General features: G+C 41.3%; 1 protein-coding gene across 1 annotated transcript in view; it reads left to right on the forward strand.

The window, feature by feature from the left end:
* Positions 1–22,072, forward strand: part of ASPG (asparaginase) — a 76,236-nt gene that overhangs the window by 4,215 nt on the left and 49,949 nt on the right. The window contains exons 2-6 of the mRNA XM_032771603.2: positions 8,430–8,559; positions 12,361–12,472; positions 16,354–16,479; positions 18,752–18,835; positions 21,394–21,520. Of these exons, the coding sequence (XP_032627494.2) occupies positions 8,430–8,559; positions 12,361–12,472; positions 16,354–16,479; positions 18,752–18,835; positions 21,394–21,520 (579 nt within the window). The remainder of the gene's footprint in view (positions 1–8,429; positions 8,560–12,360; positions 12,473–16,353; positions 16,480–18,751; positions 18,836–21,393; positions 21,521–22,072) is intronic.

Raw genomic sequence — 22,072 nt, forward strand, 5'->3', positions numbered from 1 at the left:
TTCCCTCCACCCAAATTTAAAAATATCTTGTCTCCTGATTGGTCCTCTGGTCAGGTGTTGGTTCCTGTTTGTTAACCCTTTACAGGTAAAAGACACATTAACCCTAAACAATCTGTTTATGACACAGCACTGACTGAATTTGACATTATAGTGGTAAAATGAGAAGAATGTCAATTTCAATCAGTCAGTCACTGGTCTGTGGGAGTGTATGTTTCAGAATACCATGTCTCAGGCTTTCCAATGTGTAATTGGTTTTGGTTTTCCAGTTCCCAAAATTTTGAAATATTGGAACAAATATTGGAACAAAACCAAATTCTTGAATCATGAATCATAGAATATTAGGGTTGGAAGAGACCTTCGGAGGTAATCTTCTAGTCCAACCCTGCTCAAAGCAGGACCAACCCAACTATAAATCATCCCAGCCAAGGCTTTGTCAAGCTGGGCCTTAAAAACCTCTAAAGATGGAGATTCCATCACCTCCCTAGGGTAACCCATTCCAGTGCTTCCCCACCCTCCTAGTGAAATAGTGTTTTCCTAATATCCAACCTCTCGGACTGCAACTTGAGACCATTGCTGCTTGTTCTGTCATCTGCCACCACTGAGAACAGCCGAGCTCCATCCTCTTTGGAACCCCCCTCAGGTAGTTGAAGGCTGCTATCAACCCCACTCCCCTCACTCTTCTCTTCTGAAGACTAAATAACCCCAGTTCCCTCAGCCTCTCCTTGTAAGTCATGTGCCCCAGTCCCCCTAATCATTTTTGTTGCCCTCTATTGGACTCTCTCCAATTTGTCCACATCCCTTCTGTAGTTTGGGGTGGGGGACCAAAAACTGGATGCAGTACTCCAAGGGTGGCCTCACAAGTGTTGAATAGAGGGAAATAATCACTTTACTCCCTCAATCTGCTAGCAATGCCTCCAATATGCTGTTGATTGTTGGCAATGAGGGCACACTGCTGACTCATATCCAGCTTCTCATCCACTGTAAATCTCCAGGTTCTTTTCTGCAGAACTGCTGCATAGCCAGTTGGGGTCCCCAGCCTGTAGCGGTGAATGGGATCTTTCTTCCTAAGTGGAAGTGTTGACATTTCTCACTAATCAAAATATTATTATTGAGTTTCAGCCTTCTTACTCAACTGTCCTTAAATGACCAGCCCACTCTGTGAACAAAGCATATTCTGGGAAGCCTATTTATTCCATTTAACATAGTGAATCATAGATTATTAGGGTTGGAAGGGACCTCAGGAGATCATCTAATCCAACCCTCTCCTCAAAGCAGGACCAATCCCCAAATGATGCCCTCAGGGATTGAACTCACCACTCTGGGTTTAGCAGGCTGATGCTCAAACCACTCAGCTATCCTGCCCCAATTATGAGGCTTGGAGCTATTTTTATAAACCCAGTGGCCTTCCCCTTATTTTCAGCTTGAGGGCCAAACATAGTATTTCACAAAGATCAAGTTGCCACATGCAATACTTTGGAGCAGATGTTTCTATTCTATTTCTCTTCCTTTATTCCACTCATATGGCACAGGGGGAGGTGAACCACACCCAGTCCCTTGTTGGGATTTTCTCAACGTAGTTGTTCGCGCAGTAGTCATAGAGTTGGTATAGCCATCCTTGTGCCTTCGTCCCCACAGTCCCTAGTGTAGGAGACATATTACGGATGGAGACAAGTGGGATGTCTGTCAGGAGGCACACTATGCTACTAGCTTCTGCACCTGGTATATGGTCCCTAGGGGACTGTTTGGCAACTCATTCGAGTTAGAGAAGCTCCTGGACTTTAATTGGGGCTGGAAGAGAGAATGAGGGATCTATGAGAGACTTTATTCTCTCAGCTTCTCCTCACTTCACCTCTCACCTGGGTTGCCTGTGCTTGTGCGTGTGTGGGAGGTGGGTGTCTCTCTTTGCTAGCTGCTATGTTAGGCTCAGACAGAGCCATTTGAGTTCCTGTCCTCCGGGGCCCATATAATCAGCAGCTGAGCAGCCAGAGCTAATCTTTCTTCCATTTGTGATCAAAGTGCTGAACTGGGGGGTGCTGCAGAACACGCGCTGGCTTGGAGTGGTTTCCATTATATAGAGGTTCAATGACTCTCAGCACTCCCACTATATAAATTGTTCCCAGCACCTTGCTTGTGGTGCAGCAGGGGAGCTGCTAAGTAGCTGGCAGTAGGGAAAGGGCTGCTGTTGTGTTTCAGAGTGGTCCCAGAGCTGCCACACTGGAAGTGGTGGGAGGACGCAGCACCTTCTATCTCTTTCCCTGTAGTGATGGGCTGATTCATACACTTCAGTTTAAAAACAGAGTTTGGCTCAGGGACCGCAGTTTTTGATTTAGAATTAGTTATCCACTTTCTTAACCCAGATATGCTCAGAGAGCCCCTTTTTAGTGCTTCAAGGGCCACAGAGGCAGAAGCCACTGTGATAAACAGGTGTGTGTGGTGGTGGGGGGCAGGCTGTTTCAATGCTAATGGATCAGCTCTGATGCCTTTCTATAGAATTAAGCCTAGCGGAAAAACAGTTACTTAAATTTGGTTCAAGCTCTTGCTGTGTAATTTGGGGCATACTACAAGATGAGTGAGCCCAGAAGTCCATTTAATGTTTCTCAGGTCCTTTGCTAATCTGTCTCTTGCTTTAATGTGTCTCTGTTGTTCAGGTCCCACTACAGATATCTGGGGTAAACTGACCACAAGTCTGGATTTAGCTAGATATCTGTGAAATTAAAAATCAGCAAATGGAAGCCCAAAACACTTGAAATGTGGGCTGTGCTTCTGAGGTGGAACGATTCTATGTGACAGCACCACGGCAGAAGTGGGCCATTGTGATGAAGTTAGGAGCAGTAGCGCCCTTCACAGGAGGAGAGATTCTAATGGAAGGAGTGAAATGTCTGAAGCTTGAAAGCATGTTAAGTATATTGTGTAAACCAAAGTACTCTGGCAATAGTCCAGACAAGTCCAGTTAAATGCTGTTGCTGTCTTGTGAGAAAGTTAGCCATGAAAAGGCCTGCTATTAATTTAAAGGCAAAAGCCAAAAAGAGATTAGCAAGTGCCTAAAATCAGTCTTTCCATTAGATTTGGAAAGTGCATAAATCCCCAAGCTAAATGGGCATAGCTTTGGCATTACCTAGTTATGCACACAGTTGCTCTCCTCGTTTGGGCGTTTAAATAACAATAAAAGAGACTTGGTATTGAATCTGAAAAAATCAGGAGAAATTGTAGATGCTGGCTCATAATAAGATGATAAGGCCAGACAAACTTGTAGATTGCCACGTATTCGCAGGGGCAAAAAAAAATGCAGGCCTGTTATTTTACCAAGCTGCACGTGGCAACAGACTATAACAGGTAAGAGATGCAAGGAGAGTATGGGTCACAAGGCAAACTGCAGACACACACACACACAACTAAAATTAATCAATTTTAAATTTATTGGAGATAGTTACAAGGGGTAAGAGAGCAGCTTATGACTAGCTAATAGAGCTAACAAGACCTAAAACACACAATGCCTAAAATATCTACTAACAATATAGATAAACAAGAATGGCAGCAATTTAGTAATAACTGATACTTACAAATACAAATCAGCGCATCACGACGGCAAACGTAGAAGCTCTATTTGAAACACGTGAGCTGAGAGAGAGCTTCGAGCTGATCAGGCTCGGTTATGGGGGGTACATGGGATACGTTTTCTTCCTCTCTCTGCCTGCATCATGGCAGGGCAACCCTAAAGTACTCACTATGACATCACAGAAGTTGTCATCGGGGACGGGGCCCAAAACCTGTGTGTGTTCGCCTTGATTGGCACAAGCAATGTTAACATCAAATAGGGGAGCAGGTGCCAAAAGGTCTGGCTTTGCCCCCAAAGGGGTGAGGTAATGCATATTGTTGTAGAATGCGTTCAACACTGAATGACAAAGGAAGAGGCCAGGGCAATACCGGTATGGCAAGTGATACAGGATGCAGACAGGAACCCATTCTAACAAAACTGAGAGAGCTAGGAGGTGGAGAATCAAAGAAAATGAGTGAGCACCAAACTAACTGGCACTAACAATAGTCCCAAAACTGGGTTGAGAATTTGATTTCTGCAGTCTGAGAATGAGTTCTGGGAAGCTGAAATAGGTTTACTCATGTTAAGTTTGAATTGAATTGGATAATGGTGCCAATAAAGAGTTAAATTTAATTTAAAAAAAAAGTGTTTCAGATGAAATGTGTCGCAAGCAGTAAGACATAAAATTTTTTTTAAAGTTTTGAGCAGACTTTGGACTTCAGGTGTGGGACTCTAGAATTATGATTTCTCTCTTGCTTAAAATTGGACTTCCATACCCAAGTTCATGACTCAAATTGGGAAAAATTTAAATGCACACAACTGAAAGTATCCTGGATCTCAGATCACTAACAGCCACTGACATTCCTTCTTATTCCTCTCATCTAAACTCTTTTTGGCTACGATTTAAAGGTCTTGTCAGTTCAAAGTCAACTCTGCGAACTGCAGTCAATAGGAGCTGTAGGGGCAGTGCCTGCGGGCAGTGTGTGCAGAGACCCCTTCTCCTGCCTAGGAGTTGCTGCCAGAGCCCGTCCCCAACCTCCTGCCCCACCCCAGAGCCCACCGCCTGCACCCAAACACCTGCACCCACTCCTTCACCCCAGCCCTCTGCCCCGCCCCAGAGCCTGCACCCAAATGCCCTCCCAGAGCTCAAATCCTCACCCCTCGCACACCCAAACTCCCTCCCAGAGCCTTAGGCAGGTGGGAAGGGGAGCGGGACTTGGACCTGTTCTGGGCATCACCAAAAATTATACAAACCTGCCACCCTTGGAGCAAGGGGCAGTGCGAGTGGACTTCCTTTTCCCCTCCCTTGCTTTTCCCTTTTCCCCCACCGCTTCGGGGGAGCAAAAGGCGGCTGCTTTTCCCATTAACCCACTTCTGACACCCGCTTCCCCGGAGCCAAGCCACCTGGAACTGATGCAGAAGCTGGGCAAGTCTCGGCCAGTGGTGTGGGGGGGTGCAGTAGTGGGGGCTTGGCTGTTGGCGTGGAGGGAGGCTGAAGATGCCGTGCCTAGGAGCGCATAAGGTAAATCCAGCCCTGATTATGGTATTTATTCTCCATCAAGATCTGGAATTAAAGGAAAATTGGGGACAATCCAATCTCCTCCAACCCAGTATGTTTTTATGGATGGTCCGTTCAGAATGGACCTTGGATAATTACCACCTCTAGACTGCAAGATACTAAACCTCCAAAATATAACAATTATAGGTAGAGAGGAAATTCTTCTTAGGAATTACTGAAGAAAATAAACTATGTTTTCATTTACAAGCCTTTATATTGAGTGCCTCCTAGTGGCTGGATGTGCTTCTTGCCCCTGCTGTGTTTTCAGTGGCTCGGCCCCCTGGCCAATCACGAAGTCCAATAACGAACAGTCTGTTTGCCCTCACTAGGGTCTTGAGCCCAAGCTCTGGGCTCTTTAAATCTGGCTCTTTGTTCGGGCTCTAAAATAAGGCCTATCGCTTCTTGGGGTTAATGCCACTTTACCTGGGGAGGAATCTGGGCCCACCCACTACTCCAGGTTCCAACCCAGGGACACTATACACAGCAGCCACATACTGCTTATTCCAGTCCATCACTGCTATTTCCCTGGGTCTCTTCCTGCTTGGCCCTTTTAGCTTCACCTTGTCTCAGGGTTCAAGTTCTTAGGTCCTCTCTCCCTGCAAGCCCAGCTAAGCAAAATTCAGCCAGAAACAAACTCTGGCAATCCTTCAAGCTCCTGTGGCCAGAGAGGAGCCGCCTTCCTTGCCCTTCTGCTTCCAGTCAGGAACTAACCTGCTAAGGCCCTGCAACTCCTTTTGTCTGAGTCTGGTAGGTTCTGATTCTCTGCTTTTGAGAGGCCTCTCTCGGCAGGTCTGGAGTACCCATTTTTGTTGCTCCTTTTCTGTCAGTTCGCTGCTTCCTGGGGCGTGGTATAGGAGGACTGTGGAGCCTTCTGTAGGGAGCCACACAAGCCAGGTGCACCCCGTCACACTGAGACTAATCTGTTATTGCTTGTTACACAGATGGATGCTTTCCAGATTCCATCTGTAAGAAAAAAATGTGTTCATGTATCTGTGTCAAGCCAGCAAGACTTTGCTGCAGATCATTGAAGCTAATAGTACAGAGCACATATGCGTCTTCTAGTGGAACACTGTCTCATTCATGCTTTGTATAATGTTTTGTACTACTCTATTTTACAGATACTGTCATTTAAAACATCTTCAATGTCAGCTTGTGGAGTCTGGGAGATGAGAAATCCAGGCCTGATAATCAGGGTCATCTGTGACTCAAGACCATAAATCTGTATGGTCTGGACCATGTTAGTTCAGTATAATCAATTTGGCTGCGCAGCACAGAAGGGGCCTAACTTTTTTAAAATGTGTTTTGAGACTATGCTACAGACTGGAGGTACATTTTTCAAAATGCCTAAGTGACTTAGGAGCACAAGTCCCATTTTCATTAGTGATATAGACACTTTGGAGACTAAGTATCATTGAAAGTCAGTAGGATTTAAACTCCTACGTCCCTTAGACATTTTAGAAAATATTACTAGGAAAATCTGTATTCTTCTGGGCCCCTGACATTTGGGAACCAAGGGAGGATTGAAGGGGATTTTGAGTGGCAAGGAGAGTGTTGTGCAGAACCTCACAGCTCCAGAGATGCATAGTTGTTGTTTGCTGGTGGCCTTGACATTAACTACTGGAAGTCTAGTCCTCCACTTTCCCCCCTAATTTGGATCTCTAGGTGGAAGGAGAAGGTATTTATTTTCCTCTGGCCCTGACAGTTAGGGTTGTTAGATCTCTGGTTTTTGACCAGAACGCCTGGTTGAAAAGGGACCCTGGCGGATCTGGTTGGCCCTGTCGAGCAGGCCATTTAAAGTCCGGTTGGTGGTGCAGCAGGGGCCTGGGGCTAAAGAGGGCTCCCTGCCTGCCCTAGTTCCACATGGCTCCCGAAAGCAGCGGGCATGTCCCTGTGGCCCTGGGTACTGGGGCGGCCAGGGAGGCTCTGTGTGCTGCCCCCAGCACCAACTCTGCAGCTGCCATTGGCCAGGAGCCACGACCAATGGGAACAGCAGGGTGCAGCCCTTGCAGGTGTGAAGGCAGCGTGCACTGTGCAAAGCTGCCTGGCTGCGCATGTGCCTAGAAGCTGCAGAGACCTGGCAACCGTTTCCTTGGAGCCGCAGTAAGTGCTGCTGGGACAACCCCTCCCCCCCCCCCCGGAGTCCCCTCCTGCATCCCAAAGCCCTCATCCCCTGTCCCACCCCCAGCTAGAGCCCTCACCCCCGCCCACATCCCAACCCCCAACCTGATGAAAGTGAGTGAGGGTGGGGAAGAGAGAGTGATGGAGCTTCAGAGAAGGAGCAGGGCAGGGGTGTTTGGTTTTGTGTGATTAGAAAGTTGACAACCCTGCTGACAGTGTCAAGGCTCTGAGTGATGAAACACAGACTGCTATCTAACCTTGTCCCTTTAGACCAGGAAATGCAGTCAGGAGTTGGAGGTTTCTCAAATATATAACATTTTAAACTTAGACTCTACGTGGGTTTAGACGTTGAAAGCTCCATTCACATTTAAAAATTGTTTTAAGAGGCTGAGCATGTCAGAGGTGCGTGTCTGAGAATAAAGATTAGGACTGCCTATAATGCAATACCCGCCTTGCCTACTGGATTCCTGACTTTATCCTCCTCTGAGCAAGAGAGGAAGAAAATTTAAAATGAAAAATTCTTAGGATGCAGGGGGTTTTCAGAACCCAGCTCCTGCTTGTCTATTACAGGTAGCATGGCAAGAAAGTTGTCTTTGGAGAACAGGTGGCAAGGAGTCAGTGGTGGGGGTGGAGAGTGTTTTAAATGATTTCTGAAATGGCTTTTACGCCTTCTGAGTTCTTCATAGTCTATCATTTTAGTTAAATTCCCAGCTGCACAAAAAGCTAATGGATTAATGTCATTGGTGGCCGAGGGTCTTATAATATGGATAAAGAATCAAAGTTTGATGTGTAGAAAGGAGGTAACATCATTGTTGTTTTTAACTAAATAAAGAGTTCTCTTGTTTTCCTGATCCTGGTATATGTCAGGGAAATATTACAGATAATTTGTTTACAATTGCTCAGATTTGTTGACAGTCTCTAAACCTGCTGGTAACTGTTTTAAAACTGATCTGGAAGAGTATGCATTATAAACAGGATGTTTTCTCCTTTCTGATCATGTTAAGGTTTAAGCAATGATAGCAGTTACTTTTAATCTTTCTAACCATGTCTATTTAATATTGAGTGTTCTTTTTGGAGTAGATAGGCTGGGTGTGTCTGTGCTGGAAAATTCATGGAATGTCAACGCAGGGGAGCAGAAGAAGCCAAAGAAAATCAGCGAGAGGGAAAAGAGAAAAATGAATGTTTCATCGGTAGTTTTTTTCCCCCTTTATTTTCTAGGACTTGCTCCTGAACCTAATAGGTTAGTAAAGGCACTGAAAAAAATGCCGATGCTGCATGATGAGGTATATGCGAAAGAAAACAAACCCTGTGATTGCTCCAAGTTTCCTGATAACACCTTGGTGCTTCCGTAAGTAACTGAAAAAATATGTATCTCCACTCATTTTGAGAAATTTTTGTAAAGTGCTCTGACGTCTTAACATGAAGACTCAAATGTTCTTCTTGTGAAATTAATTTAACATAGTTTAAAATAAGATAACTTATTTTATGAGTGCTAAATTGTTATGCTTTGCAGGGTCATTAATCATGACCTTTTTAACTTGTAGAAGGCAAAATAATACCCTTCTTGATCAAATTGTTGAGATAGTCTAAAGTCATTATTTGGTAAATTCTGGGATTTCAAGTAGATAATCCCTCTGGAAATGAATGTTTTTTAATAGCCAAGTAGTTCTGGCCAAGAAAAAGCCTAAGAGGGGAATATCAAGAGAGAATGTGTGGAAAATAAAATCTGTTTAGGTACATGTCTTAGCTAGTGAAGTTACCTTTCATCCATGTTCTAACAGCTGATGTGTTAAGACCACAAGATAAATCACGGTAGGGTTAGCAAAAATCTTTATATTACATTACTTTAAAATCAGAATGCCAAACACATTAGTTAACCATAGTATGTACTTATTTTGATCCACATAGTGCCTAATACAATCTCTGCTAGTTGCCAAACACAATTATGTTACAAAATAATTATCAAAACCTAAGAAACGCTCTTCAAATCAACCATCTCACAGTCAAATTAAGTCATGAAGCTTAAACCTTTCCCCCCAAGTATACAGTTTATCTATCCATGGGTGCTTATTTGCCATGGTACTATCACATAAATAAACGGTGGTTACGATGAATACTGTATAGAGCACTATGTGAATTATCTCCAATATATGTCTGAAGAAGAAGCAGCAGCAGCTAATTAATACAGCTTTGAACTGGCTTCATGCTTTAATTCTACAGTCCTTGCTGCAGTTTAGAATCCCTAAAAACCAATTGTCTCTTTGTGCCCCAAGTTTATGCAACATCATGGCATAAACTTGGGGCACAAAGTTTATGCCCCAAGTTTGTGCCCCAAGATGTGGCCTTTATAATTAATCTGCATGGCTTTTTAACTGTTGGGCAATGATTAACTGGCTTATAGGTTTTATTTAGAGGACCATATGCTAATTTTGTGTCTTCCCCTGCTGTGACGAATGACTGAATCCCTGTAAACAGGTTACATTACACATAGATTGCAGGAGTATATTTTACAAAATATTTGAGAAGTTAAATAGAATTATGGCTGTTTTGCCATAAGGAGTGGCGATTGAGGTTGATTATGGAAAATCGTCCCTTTGAGGGGAAAATTAGGAGACACATAAGCCAAGAAATAAAGTAAATTTTTTAGTTCAAACCTCAATAAATTAAAGCACTTAAAATAAAGAAATTAGGACAAAGGAAAGTCCAAAGGGGACAATACTAACACGAGTTTATGATATACTTGATCTTGTTAAATAAAAAGTTATCTGTGAGTAAGAAAATATATTTTTCTTAAAATAACCAAAATATTTAAGTGCTTATACTTGAATAATTTGTTAGACATTTTGTAAGGAATTGAAAGATAGTGGAACTCTACTGATGTGCCCTTTTTGTGTCCTAAGTGCATTTCATGTGAAGTGTACAGACAGGGAAAAAACAAATGTATAAATACATAAAGTATAAAAAAATATGTTTCAGGTGAAGGACTGGCAAATACAAATCTTGTTTGTTCTTTAGTATTATTGATCACTGTTTCGCAAAGGTTAGTGTGGCAAAATTTTGTTTGCCATTGTAGTTTTTATATTTCAATGATTGCTTAGTGATATTTTAACTAGACAATTGAGAAATATTGTAAGTTTTGAGGGAAGAAAATGTGAACATTTAGTGGACTTTGTAGATCAGTCTGATAATCCTAATGTAATGAAATTGAACATTCTGTTGACTTAATTATTTGTGTTTGTGGAGGTGTCTCCACCACAGTAAAAGAGTTGACTGACCGTACTGTCATATGTCTCCTTTTTAAACAGCAGTGGTGCAGAGGATCCCTTTTCACTCCTGTTTCTTGACTTCCTTTCTAGTTGTTTTAAAACCTTGCTCTCATACAGAGTCTTTTCTGTGTGCATAATGGTTAACGTTAAGGCAAAATCCTGTATAAAACCTACATTTCTTAGTTACAGTATGTCAGTTATAGAAGATTGAAAACAGAAAGTTTGTTTGAATGTTCAGGCTATAAACTATTCAAATAGGCAGACCCACTTCTGCCATGATACCATAAGAAATTAGCCAATTAATGTTGGATTTATGGCAGCTGGGGATAATTGACTCCTGTTCTGGCATATTTTCTATTGGTTTATAAATAGTGTATATAAGAAATTTATAAATCTGATTTTTCTTCTCTCCCACCATTTATATGTTTCTTGTAAGCTGCTCAGAGCAGAGTCTCATTGTTTTTGTACAGCACCTAGCACATGGGGATCTTGATCCCTTTTGGAGCTTGTAAGTGCTACTGCAGTATAAATGTTAATAATAAAAGACTTTTAAAAACAAAATATGGTAACTCCCCTCTATTCCATAATAAGCATCAGGATGTACTTAATACTTAATCCTCAGATTCATAGGTTCATGGATTTTAAGGCAGGAGGGACTATTAGTCTGACTTCCTTCATGACACAGGGCAAAGAACCTTGCCTGGTAATTTCTGTATCAAGCTCATAGTCCCAATGACCATTCACCTTAATTACATCTGTATTCCAAGGAAACCCTGGACATACCTGCTCAGAAGAGAAAATATAAAAAGCTGATTTTTGCCTTCAAATATTTTTTATTTCAGCTAGCTTCTTGTGTGCCAGTAGCTTGCCATTTAGGAAGCTAATTGAAATGGAAAATATGAACAGTGCACTGCCATGTTTTCAAATGTTTGGATTTATTGCTAGTTTAGTTTAACCTTGTGACTGAATTTTAAGAGTTTTTACAGTATGTACTCTCAGCCTTAAATTCACTTTAACAAATTTCTCTGCTTACCTGCCTTCTGGTATGAGAATCTCCTTTTAAAAAAAACAAATAAATGCACGCTCACGCATACGCCCCCGCCCCCAATGAGGACTAGGGGAGAGAAAGGGGTCTTACATGGTGGGTATTCCATCTTATTTCCTGAAGTCTGCAGTGAGCAGTATCCCTCTTTTGGGGGTTAATTAAGATCTGAAGGAGAAGAGATTTGTTTCCGAAGCCTTATGAGGAAGTTGTGAGGGGAGCACACGGGTGCATTGCTCTCTCCTTTAACATGGACCTTATGAGGGCCACAAGAGACCCATTCAGGGGAGGCTTAAGGGGTGAACTGCTTCACCTGCGATAAGTGCTTCAGCCCTGTGGCAAGCATTAGAAGGCTTTTCAAAGCTGACCCAATTTCTGTTTACTCCACAGGCAATGAGAGGCTTGTGGATCTCCTTGACCAGCCTTAAGAGTTAGTTTAAAATGTTACTAATTTTCTGAAGTAGAGTTTAATAAACTAACTTTTAATCTTGGGCACTAGAGCTTGGTAAGGTGAGTCTAGTAAACTAGGTTTTGTTTTTCCCTGCCTTCCTACTTTTTGGCACTTTACAGCAAAAAGCAAAAGTTAGGATATTTTAAACCCTTTATATTTAGGGTGTTGTAATTCAGGAGCTCATGGTTCAGTGCATTTCTACCTTGATAGAAGAATTCTACCATGGCCCCAGGCTTAACCTGCCAAACTTGATGTCAGTATTCCATTGCATATTTTTACACATGTGAACAAAAACAGGCTTACCATGGATCATTCATTCAGTTAAAGGTTAAAAAATGAGCACACAATAGTTCATAGCTTAAAACTTTTTCATGTTCTTGTCCTTTTCAGCCTCTCTGAACAAAAGAAAAGAATTGTTTACACAATTCTGGAACTTTCACCACTGCTTGATTCTTCCAACATGACGCCAGATGATTGGGCTAAAATTGCCAGGAATATTGAGGTACCGTAAGTGTGAATAGCCTTGATCATTTTTCAGATGATATGCTGCAGTTTAATTATTTTAATCTTCTGATAAAATAATTCACTTGTACTCTGCTCATATCATTTATGTACTTATTAAAAGTACAATACTATTCAGTATTTTATGCAGCACGCTAGGTTGCTGATGACTTGTTCACTTTTGTATGCTTATAAAAATCGGTGTAAAGATACATAGTAAGTAACAGTTTTGCAAATAAGAGCCAGAGAGATTATGCTTTGTGAAAATGTCAGATTTATTAGAAATGTTTGAGCATTTAGCTATCATTGAAATAATTTTATATAATTGATAGTTATCTTATGCGATTTATTTTTACAAAATTATGTCAATTATAATTGCAAGAAGATAATGTATCTGAGGCTCTGTAGTACTAGTCGCATGGATGATGAAAACTGTGAAGAATGGATTAGTTTTTTCTGTGTCCCTTGTCTTGGACACTGAAACTAGACTGCTTAGGTTCATTAGTCATTAGAACAATATTATTGTGAATGGATTACCTACACTTGGAGAAATGTCTATTTGCACAAAAATAACTGACATTTATGAAAACAGGCTTATGAACTCCTTGAATTTTGTGTGGTTTAACAAAAATTGTCCTCATCCCCCAATCTAAATCACTTGTGTGTTTTTAGGAAATGGATCTGTTGTGGCAAAACACTGGGGAAACATGAACATGTAGTGGATAATGTGCAATCTTTTAGGAAACTATATGTGACTTCTTGCAAAATTAATCATTATGATTTTGGTTGTAAAAAACACTGTGCTGCCCTGGTTCTGTTCACCCTGCATGTTGGTTATGACATTTCAACTGGGCTTGTGTACAGTGACTCTTTTTTCCTCCACCACTGGAGAAGCACCAATGCAGTTCCACCAGCACTAGCAACTCTCTGGAGCACTGCTGAAGACCAGCTGCCGGTGTTGTTCCTCTAACCCTAATTGAAGCAGGTCTAGTGACATCACTGTCTGGCCACTCCCACTCTTGCTGCCACCACTGGAGCTTCACTGGTGCTGCAGCCGTGAGGGGAGACTCAGACAGCCAAGATGAACATATGCAGCGTTCAACTCGCATTGAAATGACCTCAGTGGCTTATGTCTGACTTTTAAAAAAAAATATTAATCTTTTAAAATACTAAATTGTTTATGAAGGCAGTTGCTCATGTAACCCACTGATGAATGTATGTTATAGGTCTCCCTCTATTCCTGAGCCACAGAGGGTTGGAGACTGTTATAGCCCCCAACTAGAGAGCTTTGACTTTTTAGCTCAAAATGTACCCCTCTTGTGCTTTTAGTTCTGAAGGTCCCTGGTTCAGTCCTGTATGTTACACTGCAAAAAAACAAACAAACAAACAAAGAGGCTTGCAGAGTTACAGCCAGCAGACTTTATATCAAAGAGCCACTTTTCTGCAAATAGGTGACTGTGAAGGATATTTGCACTCTTATTTTCACTTCTGCATGTTGGCCTCTCCCAACAGCAGTTCCAGTACAGAAGAGAGCTCAACACGACTGTATTTCTTAAAAATTGCATGTTAGCTTTAGCTCACAACAAAATGTCCTTTTTCATATGAGCTTGCCTGCTTACTTATTCTGTCAAGGAACTCTTTTCTCTCTGTTAATCTGTAGCTCTCATTTCAATTTTCCTGCTTAAGTGCGTGCTACCACAAGGTGGAGACGCATAATTTATCTTGAACATTTACAGAGCGTAATGGTGGCATGCTGATGACTAAGAAATATGCATTTTGATTGTTTTCTATTGTTTTGGAGCATGAGAAGGAAATCAAAATACATATTTTGATCAGTGTGCTACTGTTAGCTTCTGTATCATCTTATTGGAAAACTGCCTAAAAGGAGGTGGCTAGTGGTGGTGGATTTGATCTCAGTCTGTGGGGTACATCCTCAAATGATGTAAATCTGCATAGCTCCATTGAAGTCAATGGAACTACACCAGTTCATATCAGATAAGAATCTGGTCCTTAATGTGAAGCTAAATTAAATTTCCATCCATATGTTACTAACACTTAGCAGTAAAGTAGAAATAAAATAGGACTCTTGGAGTCTGGTTCCACGCTGAAAAATAACTCTGTAAAAATGGAATTGTGAGGTTTCACATTTGTGAATCAATGATCTTCAGATCAAATCTGCTCAGGTTCCAAATTAAAAGATTTTTTTTCTAATTACCAGCTCTTCAAGCTCAGAATTTAGGTCAAGCTATGTTCTTTCTGGCTGATACATCATTCTCAATAAAGATTCTGCCACTGAAACGTCAGTTAACTATATGTTGATGATGCACAGGCCAGAAACAAATCCAGCTCGCTCTCCCATAGCTGCATTAGTATTACAGAGCTAATGGGACTATTAAATAATAAAATTTACTTTTGTAGTGTAAGCAAATGAGACTCTGAGAAAACACAGGGAGCATATTGGTTGAGTAAGAAGGGACACATGATCATTTTTCTGGCCACAGCTACAGTTTAAGCTTGATTGCCTTGGACAGTCTTATCATGACACACCACCACAGTATCATGTCATAACTTAAGTGTGGACTTTAGCATGTTACAATTTGGCATCATGACATGGTGATTTGTCCCGAAAGAGATTTTTGAACCCTTTTATTTCCTGCATATTTAGCTTGGAGAACTAATCAAATTCTGACTAAGTGGCAATAGTACCCATTTGAGTATCTGTAGGCAAGTACATAGGTAGAAATCAGCATGTGGTAGAGGAGGTGATGATATCAGATGAAATAGTAGTGCAAAACTTAAACTAATGCTTGTTTATTCTGGCAAGTAACATCATTAAAAGAAATATTCCATTTCATGAAAACAAACAAATGTGCTTGTGCTGACTTCCATGCTGTTGCTGGCACATGCTTAACTGAAAATCAAAGGTAAAACAGTAGTTAAAAAAATGAAGACAGCAGAATTACACTAAGAAATGTCTTGTCTGAACAGCTCATTAAATAGTGAGGGGTTTTGGCCTTCCTCTTCCCCCTTCCGAAATCTAGCAGATGTCTTCATTCCAACAGAATCTGCTGTGAATTGCTTGCCTTTGTACTATTACAGCCCAGAATATTATGAGGCCTTCACATACCTTACTTTTAAAATGTGTACACGTCTTGAATAGTTCCTATTAACAATAGCAGAGGTCCTTTTTTTCTGAGAGCTCTTTCAGTTTGTTGCTTAGCCATGGACCTACAGTAGTGACAATTGCATGCTTATTCATCTGCCTTTGTTAGAGAATCCAGATTCACAATAACATGACCAATGAAAAGTTAAACATCATACAATAGTTACTTCAGTGTTAACTTCTGAACGGAAGAGGGCACTCTTACGCTGGCAATTTGCCTTTCTGCCAGTTGGATTAAATGGGCTGTTTTTGGTGTGGTACGATAGTACTGGTTTGCCTAATCTGTTCTTGTAAATGGTGTAATCTCCAGAGTAAAAGCAGCTACAAGAAATCAGACTGTGCGACAGATTTACATATGTTAACATTCCTGTTTAAAGCCATTGCTAAACTTTTCTTAATTAGCAGTCTTCTGGTTTAAAAATGCTGCATTAATATGTATACATAGATGAATCTGTCTTTGATTCTTCCATAATGAGTTAGAAGAACTAGATTTTATGTTGATTTGCCTTATTAACTCTTAATTACGTTAAACTGAAAACCTGGGCTTCTCTAGGAGGAAACATATTTTATATATAAAATATAGTACTTTTAATGTATAGCAGTTAAAATGATCACCCTGCAGTAGTAGAAGTAAAGCGATATTTGTCTGATTTGTGTCAGCTCCAGCACACCATTATTCTAATTCTGTTTAATGTGAAAAAATGTCTTTCCGTCTCCAGAAATACTATGAACAATACGATGGTTTTGTGATCCTTCATGGCACAGACACAATGGCATATACTGCTTCGGCTTTATCCTTCATGTGCGAGAACCTGGGTAAAACCATTGTTCTGACAGGATCTCAGGTAAACCTTAATTTTAGGCTGAGGTCAAATGCATTTTTACTTTAATGTGTCTGTATGTAAATTGCATAGTATACTGATTAACACTATATGCTTTAGACTTGCAGGGGCAGATTCTTAGGTGGTATGAATTGTCAGTTGTCATTGATTTCAACAGAGCCATGGAAGCTCACACCAGCAGAGGATCTGTTCACGGGTTTTTTTATTGTTAGTGATTCTGGAAATATAAGAACTGCCATATTAAATCAGACCAGTAGCCCAGGAGCATGGAGGCTTATATTCCTTTATAAATTGTTATCCTGTCCTGGACTATTGTGTGTGGATTATTGTGGTGAGTGTAGCAATCACCCATCTTTTTGTTGTGGGAGACAATTAACTTAATTTTTTCAATACTCTGTCTCTATTTTTAACCCTTTTATGATTGCCAGGACAGGATGCATGTGCTTCTTTGGCCACGGTGTGTCTAACATGATATAGGAGTGGGATACGTTATGCCCAATTTCACAGTTGGCGTGCTTCCTTTAATTTATTCATCTCCATCACCCTGGTGACTGGGCCTTACCATGTTGTGTCTGAAGCTGACTTTTTATTTTGCACCAGTGTGCATTTTACACCTGCTGTTTGTTTAAACATAAAAGTGCAACTCTGGTCTTAAAAATGACTTGAAAAATGTTATTGTGAGATTTCATCTTTTATCTTCCAGTAACTTCCACATCAAACACAGTCTGTTGCAAATAAAAATATTTGTTTATTGCTAGCTCTGAAAAATGAACTTGAGATCTGAGAAACATTCATTTTCCCCAGTAATAAAGGTCCAGGTCATATTATGCTTTTATTGACACAATAGGAAAGCAGGCAGTAAGTTATTATTACCACTCCTGGTTGACTAAGAGTTATGCACATCCTATTATTTTGTTACCCTGCCTTCTCAACCTGCTTGTTGGTTTCATCCATCTGTTATGGTTTGGTTTTTTTTTTGTTTTTTTTTTTAAGACTGTAAGATCTTTGGGTCAGGGGCTGCCTTCCTCTTTATGGTTGTACAGTGCCAAGCACAATTGGACCCCAGCCTGATTGGCATCTAGGCACTATCATAATTTAATGTATTCCTATTGTTGTCTCTGGGTTTGTGCAGGAGAGGCAGTGTAATCTAGTGTCTAAAGCACTGGACTGGAACTCTGAAGACTTGGATTTTATTCCCAGCTTTGCTACTAATCTACTAGGTGACCTTGGTCAAATCATGTCATCTCTGTGCCTCAGTTTCTCCATCTATAAAAAGAGGAGGAGGATACTTACCTCCTTCGTAAAGCACTTTGAGAGCTTCTGATGAAATGCGCTATATAAGATCTGAGTGTTGTTGTTTATTACATGACTGAGTTTGTACTTGGGACTTAGTAAAGAATTTGGATGATAAAGAAGGAATAGAATGCAGGTCACTGTCTCTAAATTGTGGTGAGTCTGTAGGGTTAGCTGTACTGTTTACTTCATAAAAAAAATTATGGATTTTACTTTCATTTTTTGCTGTATTATTTAAAGATCTGCCTGGCACATGAACCAGCAGCAGAGCATGCAGTCTTAACTTTTGCATTGTTTAAAGGAGCTCAGACACTGGGGATGATTTTGCTAATAAAGATTCATTCTAAAAAGGCTTAGAAGTCATCATCCTTTAAGTAACCACACGAAGTCTCTACATTTAGTCTTGTCCTAGTCTGTCAATAACAAAGTACCTGTTCACCTTTTATTTCAAGCCAGGAAGGGTAGGGCAAATTATATCCTCAAATGATGCTATGGGTAACTCTGAATGAAGTGAGGCTGTTGCTCATCTTACTCTCTGTACATTTTTCTCCCTCATGCTTCCTCACTGAAGAACTGAGTACACACATTTTCTGTTCTTGATATTGTTGCTAACCTGACTTTCACTTCTGAAAGAAAATATGCAGTTGCTTAATAAAACCAGAATAATTTCTTTAATGAGGTGTTTTTTAAATAAAGCTATTACAATAAGAGGAAAAATATGAAAAAGCCAATGATATATATTTTATGAAAAAAAATCTGTTTTACATTCAGAGGAAGAAATTCCACCATCTGCTTCTGTCTAAAATAGTTAGTTTGGATGAAGAAGTAAATCTTATTCACCATAAATGATATAACGGGAGATTGCCTTGATTGTTACATAAATTATTCATGTATTTATACTGGATTTGTATTGCATGAACTGGAGTCTCTTCTTCTGTTTATATGTAAGAAATGGGGTGTAATTTCAGTCCCTTCTGTTTAGGTGCCTATATATGAATTGCGGAATGATGGTCGAGCTAACCTACTAGGGGCACTGCTGATCGCTGGACAGTTTGTAATTCCTGAGGTCTGTTTCCCTAGCATCAGAATTTGCTTTCCTGAATCTAATAAAACCAAATGTTTACACTTTTAAAATATACCTGTTAACCAACAAGGAATGTGCATTGATCTTTAAAGGAACCATGTCAAGACTCACAGACTCCCATCTGACACAATGCGCACACTGTTGTTAGGCTTAACTTACCAGTATGTTCCTAATATGTTGTATAGACTTGTCATGTCTCTGACATACTGGCACAGTAAACTTGACATCAAAGATTTTCATTTGCACACTGTGCTTGGGACTCAAAACAAGTAGTGGAGTGGTGGTGGAGGTGGTGGGAATAGTTAAAATTGAAGAGAAGTTTAGTACTGGTGAAATGTAGAGAATTTCTGCCTCTGTAGAGATTGTATGCCTGTCATGTTAATAAAGGACATCACACTCAGCAACTGTGGAAGCTTCCCCACACTGCCTCACTAATATGCTTGAAATCTGACCAGCAGCATCCACCCAACAAGCAGAGAGAGACAGTAGTTCAGTTTTCACCCTCATTCAGTCTGTCTCTGTTCTGACACTGCTAGTTTGATGTGGGTTAAGACCAGCAGCTTACTGACCAAGATTTTCCAAAGTGACTAGTAATTTTAAGGTTTCAGAGTGGTAGCCGTGTTAGCCTGTATCAGCAAAAAGAATGAGGAGCCCTTGTGGCACCTTAGAGACTAACAAATTTATTTGGGCCTAAGCTTTCGTGGGCTAGAGCCCACTTCATCAGATACATGGAGTAAAATACAGGAGCAGGTTTAAATACATGAAAAGATGGGAGTTGCCTTACCAAGTGTGAGGTTAGTCTAACGAGACAATTCAATTAACAGTAGGATACTAGTGAGGAAAAATAACTTTTGTAGTGATAATGAGAGTGGCCCATTGCAAACAGTTGATAAGAAGATGTGACTAACAGTAGGGAGAAATTAGTATGGGGGAAATTAGGTTTAAGTCAGGGGTCTCAAACACACGGCCCGTGGGGCTATTTCCTGTGGCCCACCAAGCAGCCTGCGCCTGCCCCCCCAGCCTACCTCCAGGCGAGGGGTGGGCAAACTGCACCTGCGGGATTGCCCCCCTCAAGCCCCATGCTGCTCCCTGAAGTGGCTGGCATCATGTCCAGAAGAAGCAGAGGGTTCTGTCTCTGTGTTGCCCTGGATTCTAGGAACTTCCCCCCCCCCCGCAGCTCCCATTGGCCAGGAACGGGGAACCGCAGCCAATGGGAGCTTTTGGGGGAAGTACCTGGAGGCGCAGCAAGCAGCGCAGAGCCCTGCATCTCCTTCCCCCAGGGGCCGCAGGGACATGGTTCCAGCTACTTCCTGGAGCGGAGTGGGACCAGGGCCAGTGCAGGCTGCCAGTCCTAGTCCTGGCCCTAGCCCCAGCCCTGGCCTGTGCTGCTGCCACCCCAGAGCCTGAAGACTTCCTGCACCCTGCCCTCCAACTCCCTGCCCTGAGCCCCCTGCCTGAACCTCAACCCCCTGCTGCACCCCAGCTCCCTGCCCTGAGCCCCTTGCTGCATCCCACACCCCTTCTGCACCCCAGTCCCCTGCCTTGAGCCCCCTTTCTGAACCTCAATCCCCTGCTGCACCCAAACTCCCTGCCCTGAGCCCCCTGCCTGAACCTCAACCCTCTCCTGCACTCAACCCCCTGCTCTGAGCCCCCTGCTGCATCCCACACCCCTCCTGCAGCCCAACTCCCTGACAGTGGTGCAACACTCGGGCCAATGAACTAGCCTTCATGTGGCCCTCATGGTCATTTGAGTTTGAGACCCCTGGTTTAGGTTTTGTAATGACTCAACCACTCCCAGTCTTTATTCAGGCCTAATTTGATGATGTCCAGTTTGCAACTCCCATCTTTTCATGTATTTATACCTGCTCCTGTATTTTCCACTCCATGCATCTGATGAAGTGGGTTCTAGCCCAAGACAGCTTATGTCCAAATAAATTTGTTAGTTTCTAAGGTGCCACAAAGACGACTGATTGTTTTTAGTAATTTTCAGTGCCATAATTTTTATGGAGTTCATCTTGAAGGGGACTGACTTTTCACTAAGCATGGAGTCACCTGATGCCTTTCAGGCATCTTAAATTGGGCACCCAAAAATGAATGTATCCAAAATCACTAGTCCCTTTCGAAAACCTTGACCATTTTGTGTAAGCCACGAAAAAGCAATTGGACTTTGATTTGCAGATGCTCATAACAGCTTTTTAAAAGTCCTCTCTTTTCTTCTCACCTACCTCCACTTAAACTTGACCAAAAAACCCCAAAGAAACAGTTTTCCCTGTCTTTCCTAGACTTTGCCTGCTCTTGTAAGGGAATTATGTAACTAGTTAATGTTTAACTTTTTAAGAGTTAAAGAACAATCCATAATGTGACAGGCATTCCACTTTAAAAAAAAAAAAAAGTGTCAGGGTTGTAAATCTGCCAACCTCTAAGTAATTCTCATTAGTTTAAAGATTTAGAAAACATTTTAAAAGGGGCAGACAACAGTATTTATTTATATCTTTAATTATTGGCTTCTACACAGACGTGTTTCTTTATTTTTCTTGTAGGTGTGCCTGTATTTTTATCATAAACTGTACAGGGGAAATAGGGTGACTAAGGTGGATGCTGGGAGTTTCAATGCCTTTTCCTCACCTAACCTGCCTCCACTTGCAAATGCTGAGGTTGATATTACAGGTGAGCAATTTCATCGTTTAAGCCCTGTAATTTATGACACATGCAAAAGCGCACTACTTTCCTCAAGAGCTGTTTCAGGATTTGATCAGTACTTAAACAATTGAGACACATTTTCTTAAGTATGGATGTGATTTAAAAGCATTGTGTTATGCCATTTGTGTCTTGACACCACTCCATGTGCCCTAGAAGCTGTTAAAATGATAGTTGTATAAGATATAAGAATCAGCAATTAAACTGCAGGTAGATTTTGTACAGTTCTCTTTTATACATAGACATGACTGGATTGATTCTTACCAAATATTCAGACTCTTGGGAGGGAAGCATTTGGGGAATATGCCCTTCTGCCGCAAAAATGCTTGGTCTGGGGATAAAATAAGGTAGGGAAAAATGAAAGAACAAAGTGGTTTAATCTCTTTAATGATTACACTGATCCCTGAAATAAGGCACAGCAGGTGGGGTAGCATTTGTACAATTTTTGACGGATTGTTCATGTCTGCACTTTGGTTCATAGTCATTTGGTAAGGTGCTTTATTAGGTGCTTAAGAAACTAAG

This window comes from Chelonoidis abingdonii, chromosome 4 (assembly GCF_003597395.2).
Source record: "Chelonoidis abingdonii isolate Lonesome George chromosome 4, CheloAbing_2.0, whole genome shotgun sequence".
NCBI lineage: Eukaryota > Metazoa > Chordata > Testudines > Testudinidae > Chelonoidis > Chelonoidis abingdonii.